At 39.9% G+C, this 12,485-nt stretch overlaps 1 protein-coding gene across 3 annotated transcripts in view; it reads right to left on the bottom strand.

Moving 5' to 3' along the window:
* PSME4 (proteasome activator subunit 4) overlaps positions 1-12,485 on the bottom strand; it is a 46,373-nt gene that overhangs the window by 4,781 nt on the left and 29,107 nt on the right. For 2 of the 3 annotated variants that reach the window (XM_080341662.1, XM_080341664.1), the window contains 17 exons: positions 12,074-12,205; positions 11,485-11,694; positions 11,155-11,291; positions 10,791-10,844; positions 9,994-10,123; positions 9,415-9,496; positions 8,734-8,890; positions 8,325-8,394; positions 7,543-7,668; positions 7,050-7,202; positions 6,187-6,291; positions 5,558-5,649; positions 5,327-5,458; positions 4,514-4,722; positions 4,216-4,301; positions 3,436-3,564; positions 2,526-2,681 (listed from right to left, as the gene is read on the bottom strand). In XM_080341662.1, the coding sequence (XP_080197788.1) occupies positions 2,526-2,681; positions 3,436-3,564; positions 4,216-4,301; positions 4,514-4,722; positions 5,327-5,458; positions 5,558-5,649; positions 6,187-6,291; positions 7,050-7,202; positions 7,543-7,668; positions 8,325-8,394; positions 8,734-8,890; positions 9,415-9,496; positions 9,994-10,123; positions 10,791-10,844; positions 11,155-11,291; positions 11,485-11,694; positions 12,074-12,205 (2,160 nt within the window). The remainder of the gene's footprint in view (positions 1-2,525; positions 2,682-3,435; positions 3,565-4,215; positions 4,302-4,513; positions 4,723-5,326; positions 5,459-5,557; positions 5,650-6,186; positions 6,292-7,049; positions 7,203-7,542; positions 7,669-8,324; positions 8,395-8,733; positions 8,891-9,414; positions 9,497-9,993; positions 10,124-10,790; positions 10,845-11,154; positions 11,292-11,484; positions 11,695-12,073; positions 12,206-12,485) is intronic. The other variant, XM_080341663.1, reaches the window with a different exon arrangement.

Raw genomic sequence — 12,485 nt, 5'->3', positions numbered from 1 at the left:
AACCATATTTAAACGGGAGTCTCTCCAAAACTCACTTCCACTTTCAGTAATTGCAGGCTGACAAAAACCTCCCCACATTCACAGACTCGCAAACCAGATCGACTTGTTGAAAGGCTGATAAGAGCTGCCAGATTGGTTGGTAAGTAGGTTCTGGTACACACGACTGTAAACAGAACGCGTGTCTCTCTGGAGCCCAAACACCTCCCAGCGCTCTGAATGCAATGCAGCAGATTAGAATAAATCACATCCTTGAACATCATGTTCTGAGCCTCCACAAGGCAGTAAGTCTAGCTGCAAGTGCTGCAATAATTAAACACAGTCGGTTAACAATGAGCTCTTGAGACCTTGCTTCATTCCATTTAAATTTCTACAACATATTATTCAAACGTGATCTACTTCGTTAACAGTATAAGGACGGCTGGAGCGCCCGCCTGTCAGTATTGTTTAGCAGCAATTTGTGAGTCTCTGAAGAAGCAAGCTATTAAATGAAACATGATGTGCTAATGCAAGACTCAGAACAGAGAGAAGCTTGGCTGTAAAGTGAGCAAGCTCCCAAGTGAACTGGACTCATTTACATCACTACTCGCCGCATTAAAACCACTTTCATTTCTAAATTAATCATTTAACTAAAAGGAACCCTTCGCTGCGAGAAGCACCTACAAGCAAAGCCGCTGAAACCATCCATTAACAAGCTAATAACTCAACACATCTGACGCTAAATAACTTACAAATCATCATACTCACATAATGACTTATAGAATATAAGAACTGCAGAGTAGCAGCAGAGCAATACTCTTCCAATCAAGTGTGTTGTTTTTTTCTTTTGGTCAGAATTGACTGACCAAGGTCTACAAAATTGCAACAATATCAGAACAAAACCACTCAAGAGCACAAGCAAAACCCAAGTGCAGTTCTTGGAAGGGGCTCCTGACACATGAAAACATCCAAAATGACCAGGCAGTTTGCCAATGGCGATGCAATATTAGCAATATTAGAAGTGCAAACTGTATATTACAGCAAAGAAGATGGGCAGAATCGTTAGGCCTGGAACCTTTGTATCCAAATAAGCAATACAAATTATAAATATATCTTTATATGAAGAAACAAAATCTCAGTTTCACAGGGTAAAGACGCCAAGTACTCCTTAAAGCTGGGGATTCTACTGAAAGCGCAGGTTAAAATTCAGCATTACAAAATACATAGGAATTATTCTGCAACATACTGCATCTTGCCAATTATTATCAGGAAAACAAGACTACTTGTCAAAGACAAGCAAAAGCTTCCATGGTAACAACGTGATTGTAAGTGGCTGTGAACATAGACAAGCTTTTTTGATTTGCATCTCTGTAGTGCAGAAGAATAATTTTGTGCGTTTAAAGTAACTCGATAAATCGTACTGAAGTGAATAAAAAGTATTTTTCAAAATGACACGAGGCTACGAGGCCTGGAAACAAAAGCAGCAGCCAAGCACCCCAAAGAAGGATTGCCTTTGTGTTCGCCAATAGCACAGAAGCAGCGAAAAGGACGGCGCGGGGTGAATGGAACAGACTGGAGGGCAACGCTGAAGGTCCTTCACTGGGATGGAACATCAGACGTACTTAATCACATCATCTAACACAAACCTTCAGTTCTGTAAATCAGCGACACAGAATGAAACACTTTCCTGATTCCCCCCAGCTTTTGGAAGCCTGACAGACGAGACTCAGTGATTCACATCAGACACCATTTCATTTATTTTTCCCAAGCACAAGCTTATGGTCCCAATGGCACTTCCAAGAGCATCCTGTGTACATGGATCCTCAGCAGCACAGGTACCACAGTTGGGGTTTTATCTCCTGTATTTTATGTGCTCAAGTAGCACCAGCTCAAGACACGTACAAAAACTTGTCAGACTGACAAGCAAGCTCACTAACTATGATCTTTTTATCACCATTAGTAACAGCAGCTGCTAGACAACTCCGTCCTATTATGCACGCATCTTTCACACAGCTAAGAAAAATCTACTTATAACTAAAGAAATACTTCCTTTGTGGGCTGGATGTGTTAAAAAAAAAGTATTTTTGTCATTAAGAAGCTGATATGATTAAACAGGAAGACCAAGAGTAATAAAGAGTGGGTTTATACTGTTTTCACATAGGAAGGCCTTTTACCTTGTTGAAACTGAATTTTCTACCAACAGCTGTGCTGATATTTACAGTAAAATGATAATATCCCTATTCCAGCTGTGCTTAAATGAAGAATGAAACAAAGCAACGTTCCACTCTGTTGAAAAAGTAGGAACAATGGAACTTTTCAAAATCACTAATGAAGTATTTTCCAAACAGCTGTTTTCCCGGAATGGAATATTAAAAGAAAAAATGGAATAAGAAATAAGTTCTCCTAAGCTAGTGATGTTTTCAAAATAGGAAGAATGCTAAGCTAGGAATACTTGCTGTGTTACTTTAGAACCGGTAGTGTTTCCACAAAACACAAGGGCAAGCGAGCAGTGGTGTGAACGCAGGCAATTCAGAACGGGCGTCACTTGCCTCGAGCTGCTCGTCTTCCAGCAGTTTTATAACCAACCACCTGATGTCCTTGACAGCCGCTTCGTTGTTGAGAAAGATGAAGAGGTTGTAGAACACCGTGGTCTGGAGGTAGGTTAGCACGGTATAGCGAGCATGCCAAGAATTGCTTCTTGCTGTCTGCAAGAGAACATTGAAATGAACTATGAGAACAGAAGAATGTGAAAGAAAGCAGCTGCCTGATGTAAAGCTCACAGTGTTTCACAAAAAGCTTTGGGGGACAGTTGCAAATAACTACCCTTACTCAGGTATTTTTGTTTCATACACTCTTCAATTTCCAAAGCACACATTTCTTATTTAAATGATAATTTATTAGAGGCTGAACTTGCAAAGTGTACTGTTATTTAACAGGTACCCAATAGGGTAAAAGGAAGCTGGCAAGTTTCTCCCTTTGATTGACTTCTGACATCAGCCATAGATATAAATAAACCAGGAACTCCATTATTCTGGAGTAAATACACATGCATTTTCACTGGTGTAGCTTTTCAGAAAGCAGTAGCAGTTGATAAATACACTGTACAAGTATGAAAAAGCAGAGATTCAAGGGCAGTTCTTTAGGCGGCGACTCATTTTGAGACTGATTTGGAATCGTTATGCTCATGAGGAGACACGTTTGGCTCAAACTGATCCACTGAGGAACTACATTTTAATTTATTAAAATATTGTTCAATTTCTTGTCAAGATACAAATTGTTTAAATGTTTGGAAGTAGGAAACAAACCAAAATACATTTACTAAGAACGTTTCAAAACACTTCTAAAATTATTTTCTTTCTCTTCAAATCACAACTACTGTAAAATCTTTAAAAAAACCCAACAAAGCACGGAGTGCAGTGGGTAACAAGAAGCTTTGAGCTGTTCGGAGCCCATACTCACTTGTTTTAGCACCTGAAGTACCAAAGGCACTTGCTGAGGATACAGCAAACCCTGAGACATTAAGGACAAACACATCTTCGCATCTCTTTTGAGCTCATCGTAGCTATTGTCATTTTCTACCGGTGCAATCTATAGAACAAGATCAAAGAAGGGGGCAGGGAAAGGGCTGGTGTTAGTAAACAAGCATTGCTAACTGCAAAATCCTGAAAGAAAGTATTGCAAGTATTTCGAGTTCAGTTTCACATAAGTAAACCTTTATTTTGTGGTCACACACGTTACTGTGGGATATCTGACTGCTGTTTCTATAAAGACACGGGCTCTGGAGCGTGCAGATGTGTGTTAATGCAGATATGCGGCTTCATAAAAGAATGCAGGGACCAGAGGTGCCAGGAAAAACAAGATCCGTAGCACCATTTGGGAAGAGTTATATAGTCACGGAACTAAAGAAAACAACTACAGCATCAGAACAGAAACAACATATACACACATTAATTAAACACTTTTTCCTCCACCATGAATTAAAAACATTTTTCCTCCCAAATTGCACATGTACACATTCACCTACAAGTGATTACTGTCAGAAAACCATTTCACAGGCTGGATTACCAACCCTAAACATACATAAGCACAAAAACCCCCATTTGACCTCCTCAGCATGCATGCTTTTATCACCATTATTGGGTTGCTTTTTATTTTAAAAGTCCCTTATGATTTTGCTTTATATATAGAAGGCTTTTTAAAATCAAACATGACTAATAAAGCAGCCATCAAAGCACATACCTTGAAAAATAAGGGCAGAAGCTGGAGTTGCTCAGTGACAGCGGTAGAGAAGGACCGTCCTGCGCTTGCCATCAACCACTTCAGAACTGTTTGCACAAAGAGAAACGACCACTGATTAGGAAGATAAAAGCCAGTAAAGTTTGACCTTGTAAAGGTGGCTTTATAAACCTCAGCCTTGTTACAGCACAGATCTGAGAGGTGAAATTACGTACTGTAACTGTATGATTTGCAGACTTCAATCACCACCCCCTAAAATACACCCTCCGCCCCCAATTTCTTAACTCATTAAGTAACTCACTAGTTTTTAAGAGTTTAATGCCCTGAGTTCGCTCATCTTGTTCACCAACTCCATTCTCTTCCATAACGTGATTCTGAATTTCTTCATCTGCTTCCATGAGAGGTTTCAGATTTTCAAGTATCCGGGTAGTAAATTCATGGACACGAGGAGATTTAGTTGCAGCAGTATTTGGCAAGGCAACATCTATCATGAATATGTAGGTCAAAACACTAAAAAAAGCAAACAAAGCAAGCAAGAACATACAGTTAATATGACTACTGCCTAGAGAACACAGCTCAAAGGGATCTGAGATCCATCTGTTGAACTTTGGAGCTGAATTTCCCTCTTCACTTCAAAGTTATTTAAAGACAAATGTTTTCCAAATACCCTCTTTGTAGATATTTGAATCAAGCAGGGTTAGCTACACCACTAAGCTACAACCACCACTAAGCTACAACCACCACTAAGCTACAACCACCACTAAGCTACAACCACCACTAAGCTACAACCCCTCTCTCCTTCAAACAGATCTGCAACTAGTTCTTAAGTCACTGAGATGTTCTCTAAAAGGTTCACTGTATACTCATGGCTTATTAGGGCTTAGCTGCAGTAAGGTGGGGTGGTTTGGTTTGGTTTTGGGGGGGTGTGTTTTTCTGTTTTTTTTAAGAGCTGAAGTTTCTGCACCAAGTCTAATAACAATAATTTACCTAATTTCTATTACCAGTGTTGGCACACAGAGATAAGCAGTCGCCATGTCAGCACAATCATTTAGATACTCCGTTACCCAAATAAAAAGAGGAAAACAAAAAGCAAGGTGCAGAAGAGAGCACTGACCTTCCTATTCTCTCTCGGACGTTCTTGTAAACCTGCGTGAGCTTGGGTTCCAGGTATTTGAGCAGCCGGTGCAGCAGCTCCGGCACCCGCCACTCCTGCTGCGCCAGCCCGCCTTGCAGCACGTACAGTCGGCTACAAACGACACCAGCACAACATGCTCTCAATATGTTTTATCCGTGCTTTATTTCCTCCTTTATTCGCTCACAATAAACCCATTAAAATTAATCTTACCATGCATCTACAAATGACCCTCCTTCGCCACTCAGTGGAGATTCCAACAGCAATTCAAATAACCAGTGCAGTTTCCTGGGATCTCTGCTCTCCTGAAAATAAACAGGTATTGGAGATATAAGCAAAATGGGCATTTTTTACATGTAAATAATGTATAACCAAGGAAAGTTCTGACAGATATTTTATTTGCATCCCTTGGGTTTATTCTATTAAGCAAGTGCAAAGTCAAATATCTTTTCACAATGAACCTCAATAGGAGGAGAACCTAATGGAAGTACACAGTTTTAATGATTTGGTAAATACAATAAGAATAGAAGGAATTTTATCTTCATTTTTGACATATATGAAGAATCACATCTGAATTTTGCTAATTGCCATGGTTCTGGCTGAAAGTTGAATTTTGCTGAGTGATTCCAAAGAATTACTGATCTAAGATGCTTTATTTTCTTTCTAAAAATGTTTTCTATGTCTGCCAAGAGCAGAACAAAATTCCCAAAAAAGCTATGACATTTTAAATGGATGTTATTTTTATACCGTGTTTACAGTTTTCAGTTTTAGCTGATAAAATATACTCAAATACCCCTGTTCGTAAAGCTCTTATCTACATATTATCTGCAACAGGTACTTACACAGGAGGTTGCGATGCACGTGCCCCAGTCGTTATAGGTTTCCACTGTGATGTTAGATAAAGCTGTTCGAAGCAACGGACACAGAAGCTGCCAAAGTTTTTCCACCTGCTCAGTAAAAAGGTGAAAGATTTGTCTATTTAGGGATAAAATGAATGTCTAACCTCTGTGAACCCAAATCCTCCCGTCTTATCAAATCGTGGAAACCAATACCGACTCTGGAAGCAGCTATGCTATGGTATTTATAAAAGGAAATAAATACTTTCACAGGTAAGATTTCAGGAATCCTTTTAATTATGTTTACAAGGCGTTTAGAAACCGTGGACTACGTACACACCATTTTCCTGGTGATTTAAGGACAATCGTATCAGAGGCGGCATACAGCTCGCTCTTGGTAGGACAGCAGTCTTGTCTACCACAAGGTCTCTCCTCCAATTTTCAAGTTTCTTTTTTTTCCTTAAGGATCTGATTCTCCCAGCATTACTTTCAGCACAGAAATTCAGTTCAAGATAATCTAGACAGCTAGGTCTAGACTAAATAAAGATGTAATAGTCTGAGGTGGGCACAAGCACTTATTCCAATTGGAAGTTATAAACCATGTCTGCTTTGCTATCTATCTCCTTACCAGCAAACTGGTTTTAATCTTGAAGCATTTTAAAAACGCCTGGTATTACATGGGCACCAAACCAAGCTGTGAATGGTGCTCAAAGTTTGGCAACGAAGCGCTAAGAGTTGCAACATCTTCCAGTCCTTTCTTGGACGTAGTGGACACATTAAAAGCCCTTAACTTCATGCATTTTATATGCTTAATAATGCAAACTCATTCCTTAACTTCTATGAACGGCTCAAAAATACCACTTGAGCACCTTCTCAAAGGTCCAGTGCTTCGAGCCCCGGATTAACCCAGCTATAATTTCCGCCACGCATCTCTGGGTGCTCTCGTGGGAGTCGGCCACCAGCTGCTCCAAGTGGGGCTGCAGCACCGGCACGAAGGCGTCGTCGAAGTTTCGGAAAAGGCCCTGCAAAACAAGATGGGAAAGCATCTTCAGTAATCATCGGTTATCCAGCTGATTCATTGGCTTCGTAAGAACGCCAGAAGATCGCAAAGTGCTTGAGATTTGAACAGGCAGAAAGAGAAATTACTTTGCTTTTGTAACAGAATTATATACAAGTGTCCTATGTACTCTAAATATATGTTTCCCTAAGTAGTTATTGAAAAGAGAGGATTAATAGCATTAATCACAGCAGCATTCCTTTTAAAAAAATCAACATTTTGCAACAGTGTGGGGAAAAGCCAAGTAAAGCGTGGTGACAATTATCTACAAAACGGAAGTGATTTAGTTACTGAACTCCAGTTACCTTGAAGAGGCAAAATCTGCGAGGATTAAATTTGTCTTTTCCTTTCCTATCTTCTAACGACAAAAATTTGATTAACTGCTCAACAAACTTGGGGTCTGAAAAGTGATCATATATAATTTGTTCTGCCTGTAACAAGAAAAAGAAAGAAAAAGAGATTAGCTTTGAGGTGCTTGATCGGCACAGTGATATCCCGACCTTTCCAAGTCCCATTTTGCATTTTCATTCTATCCTTGGCAAAAATCATGCCTGGTTATCCATTTCCCTCCTCACTTTATAATGAATATTGGGTAATGTTTTGCAAGGCTTTGGATTGTCTTTGCTTCCGCTAGCACAACCCCTACAAAGTAGCTATTCCCACTGTCAGTAATTACCTTGTTCTAAACCCTGATAAAGATTTCAAAGGGAATAAGAAAGTGCTCATTAATACAATTATTCCATCATCACTGACGGAGAAGCTGCAATACATTAAAATAAGAATTTCTTCTTGCACGCTAACGCAGTCAGTGTGAAAATGAAGTAGAAAAATATGAATAAAAATGTCTCGTGGGGATTCAGGTTTCAGAATAGTTATAATTTATTGCTTGTTAAAAACCTGATAATAACCACACAAAACTGCACAGTTGAGTTCTATCTCCACCCTGGTTTGAAACCAAGCAAGGCCAATTTGATCTCCATATTATCTCCATAGCAATCTGTGGACAATATTAAATATTAAAACAATATTAAATATTAAAAACAAGGCGAAGTAGTATTGAAAGAGCCCAGGAAACGGAAAGCCTCACCTCTGTCAGCTCCTCTCTCCTCCGCCCGAGCTTTGGTTGATGCTCAGCTGGAGCATAAACTGTCATCGTTCTGAATATTAGAAAAAAAGTAACACATTTTCAAAGTGAAATATAGCTTACCATCATTTTCTATATTCTCTATGTTAAACAGGATTTAACATCAACTCCGGAAGAATAAAACCGAAAAGAAAATTTACAACAACAAAACAAAGTCTGTTGCTATAAACTTTTGCTCCAGCAAGCAATCCAGAATTATTAGTGATAGAATACTCTGAAAATTCTATAGCTGCAAAAAATGCAAACATGCGTATTTCATTGTGAAAGCAGCAATTATAGAGCCGTATGAAATATGTGCCTATACTACCCGTGAAGCAAAGGCTGTTTCCTGCGGGTGGCTGTGCGTACTCACCGGGGCCAGGTGTAGTACCCCCAGTGCGTTTTCTCCACAAAACAACATGACTCCCAAGCTTCCTTGGTCTTGGGCAGCCGCCCACTGTCGTAGTGCAGCCACTGGTTGTCCGCTCGGTCGCCGGCCTGGATGCTGGGAGGCTTGGGGCTGCCGCCTGCTTCCAAAGGCATTTGTTCACATCATCTGCCCCAGCAAATCTCACAACTTACTTTGAATCAAAGATTCCTAAGAGCTTTTACGGCTCCCTCCCCCCCGGTCAAACCTGTGCAGAGATTTGCCCTAGGAGATTAAAAGCAACACTAAGAGATTTCTTTAGTAATTTATGTAAATGTGCCATTCAAAATGATTTTTTAAAATGAATAAAATGGAGGTATACAAATTATTCTCACAAATTACAAGGCTTTCTGAAAGGAGAATGAGCATTTCTCTGAAGCTTTGATTCACTTCAAATAAGTGAATGGCTTAAAACACACTTGCAAGGATAACACGGTTTAAAATAAGAACAAAACATCGAACTAAAAACTGACCGATTATATTCCCTATTCTGTTTGCTTAGGGCATTAACAATCAGAGATAAATTAAAAGCTTGTGATTCTATGTTTAATTTAACCAGAAAAATATGCTTTAAAAAATTTTAGGATATTTAATATTATGCTATTTCTCGTATTAAATAAAACCTACTTATTTGATAAGGGCAGATGGGCACTTTCTTGTGTGCTCTCTTCAGCTGCTTCAGGATCCCAGCCACGGCCGAGATGGCCACCTGCAAGGAAGAAAAGGGCATTCCTTGATCCATCCCACACAGAAAGGTCTCTCTGATCATCTCATTAGACACATTTCAAGGCAGCTATTCAGTGCCCTAAAAAGCCAGTGACAATGACAGTGAACTTCACCGCCCCAGTGGCTGAGAATTCCCCAAAAGAAGTCGATCTCACTCATTTCAGGGGATGGAGAACATGGCTTAAGTGTGACCTTCCTAACCCATAAAAACCTCCCCACAAAGCGTTTTCAGGGGGAGAAAAAAAGAGGTGGTCATTGGTTTCAAGCAGAGTGAACAGTGCAAACGTAACATGAAAATGGCTCCCTCCGAGTAAGAAGCTGCAGATGGAAAACGCAGATCTCTGCACAAGAAACTCTGCAAAATTCAGAAGTAAATGAGAACAAACAGGTATGTTCCACATTTTCACCATCTGCAGACCTCACATCGTTGATCCAAAAATCTCATGAGTTACAAACCAGAGATAATTACGTCGTTATTACCTTCCGAACTACAATCGCATCGTGGTTGAGACACTGCACAAAGAACTTGATGGCCCGGACAGGCAGGATCCTGTCATCCCGCAGCAGCAGAGACAGAAACCCAATGCTTATGTGCTCGAACTTCCAGGGACTAAAATATTTAAAAATATATATATATATTAAAACCAGACAGTAAGTAGCAGAGTTGCATGTAGTGCTTTAGCATATAAATGATTCTATGGATTAAGATGATGTAAATATGTTTTGGACTAATATAAGTAATACTCTATGCCACTGCTATAGTCAACGAGTTTAAACGTCATTTAGGGAAACATCCATGTTCTGGGAACGCAGAAGCGCAATCAAACATCTTCAGTTAACGGTGTCTTTTGGATCTTGGCATTTCAACGTAAAATACAGAGCCCTAGGGGGATCCTTTCAGAGGTCTTAAACATAACATTATGTTACCAATTTCAGTCTGTTTGGATGTCAGTGTTATGCAGACAGAACCAGAGCTATTTTTCTCCACAACAAACAAATATTAAAAAAATAATAGGTCAAACTAATGGACGCCAAAGCTGAACTCCAAGTGTGATGATACCGTATATCAACAAATCAAGCTCCCAATGAAAATCAACTCAAGACCCACTCACTTCTTTACCCAGGAAACAGTAACGCAACCTTTCACCCTTTGAGGGTGAAAAATATTGCTTAGTTCTGGCCACGCTAACTGCACTTTTTGATGCAATTGATATTTATTCACGCAGCCACCCCTGAGCCACCCACAAAATTTCTCATAGACAGAAAGGGAGACTTACAGATTTCTTTGTTCCACACAGTCCAGCAACATGTTGACCAGATTTTCATAGTTTCTGAGGGGAAAAGAGGGAATCATCAACCAAACACCGTGACAGAATTGTTTCAAAATAGAATAAAAGTTCCTCAACGAAAGGTGGGTGAAGGCAACGCAGCAAACGCAGCACAAACTGGGAGGGCAGGCAAGAGGAGGAGGAAGGAAGGAAATGATAGGCTGCAAGTCAGTAGAGAAAATACATCACAACAATCCTTGGACATTCTGAATTTGTTGAGCTTAAGATTCATCTTAGCAATTTGGGATGATAAAATCTAATGTAGAGTAAATATTAGGCAGTGCAAGCTGGTATGAAGGGAAGTTTAACGTACCGCAGAGCCTCAGCGTTCTTTTCTTTCTGCCGCTGAATTCCTAACTGAATCTCCTCTGAGCCGAGACCCCTGAAGTCTGAGCTGGGATGTTCTGATTTCTGCAGCAGAACGGCTATCTCAACACATTTCTCTGGAACCTGTCCATAGAGAACGTCAAGATTTGGGACTGAGGAGCAAATGACAAGTTTTAAAAATACAGGTCTACATTCCTTTGTAACAGAAATCAGAATGTGATAACATCAGAACATTAGATAATATGAGTCTCAAGCGTTTATGTAAGGAGATGCTCTCTGAATCCAAGACTTTATCCCCAAGCAACCCACCACTTACTGTAAAATCCAACCCAATGGTTTCATACTGCCTATGGATCTTTTCTGCTAGGTCATCAAAGAGTCGGACTATGGATGGTTTTTCCAAGGACATGGCTTTGCTAAGCCCAGAAGAAACAATCGCTGGCCAGGTCTGCGCAATACAGTCCCAGTCATGGAGATTTGCCAAACATACTCCACTGTGATTTCCAAGGAGACAATATAAGGCACCCTGTAAAACGAAAGACGCAATTTTAAAAAGTCAAAGCGTGGTTCACGTGTAAGTGACAGCTATCTACATAACCATGCACCCACAGAGAATACAAACTAATCTTCACGTTACCATATAATTAAAATGTACCATAAATGTTCAGCTATGTGGCCTCTGTCAAAATACTGAAGATTTTTCACAGGATTCTCTTTGTGCTAAAGAACCATTTTAATGAGATTGGAAGCCCTGCCAATTAATTGATGCACAGAACAGCTGATTGATTCTTTGAATTCCATTATAAAGGAGGTTATTCAATGATCAAGTACCACACCTGGCCTTTCTGTGGCCCATAAAAACACTTCCAAAAGACAGACATGAGACAAAGTTAATGAGACAGTACTTTGAATTGCTTTTGAGTGACGTCTTGCCGGTCTGGACGCAAGAACTCCAAAACCAAGGGAATGATATCTCTGCAACAAAAGTTGTATGTTCCCAGAGCTGTGAAGAATGCCTGCTGAGCTTTACTTCTGACCTGTGGGAAGAGACACCTTACTAGACAAATATACACTATACAAAATCACACCCGTAGCCATTTCAGTCCCTTATGCACAGAGTTTACACCATGTATTTGTGCACAGAAACACAATTATACGTAAAGATTGTAAATAGCAGGCTCACCCTTGCCCACAGTCATTCATAAAAACCTACTTCTTATTTCCATCATTTACTTGAGAACATCTACAGAGTTAAAGAAAACTCTTTATGTTGCCAAAACCATTCAGTGTGTCTTTCAGATCATTTGAAAATCGGAC

Source organism: Nesoenas mayeri, assembly GCF_963082525.1.
Source record: "Nesoenas mayeri genome assembly, chromosome: 3".
Lineage (NCBI taxonomy): Eukaryota > Metazoa > Chordata > Aves > Columbiformes > Columbidae > Nesoenas > Nesoenas mayeri.
This window is presented reverse-complemented; position numbering and strand designations above follow the sequence as displayed.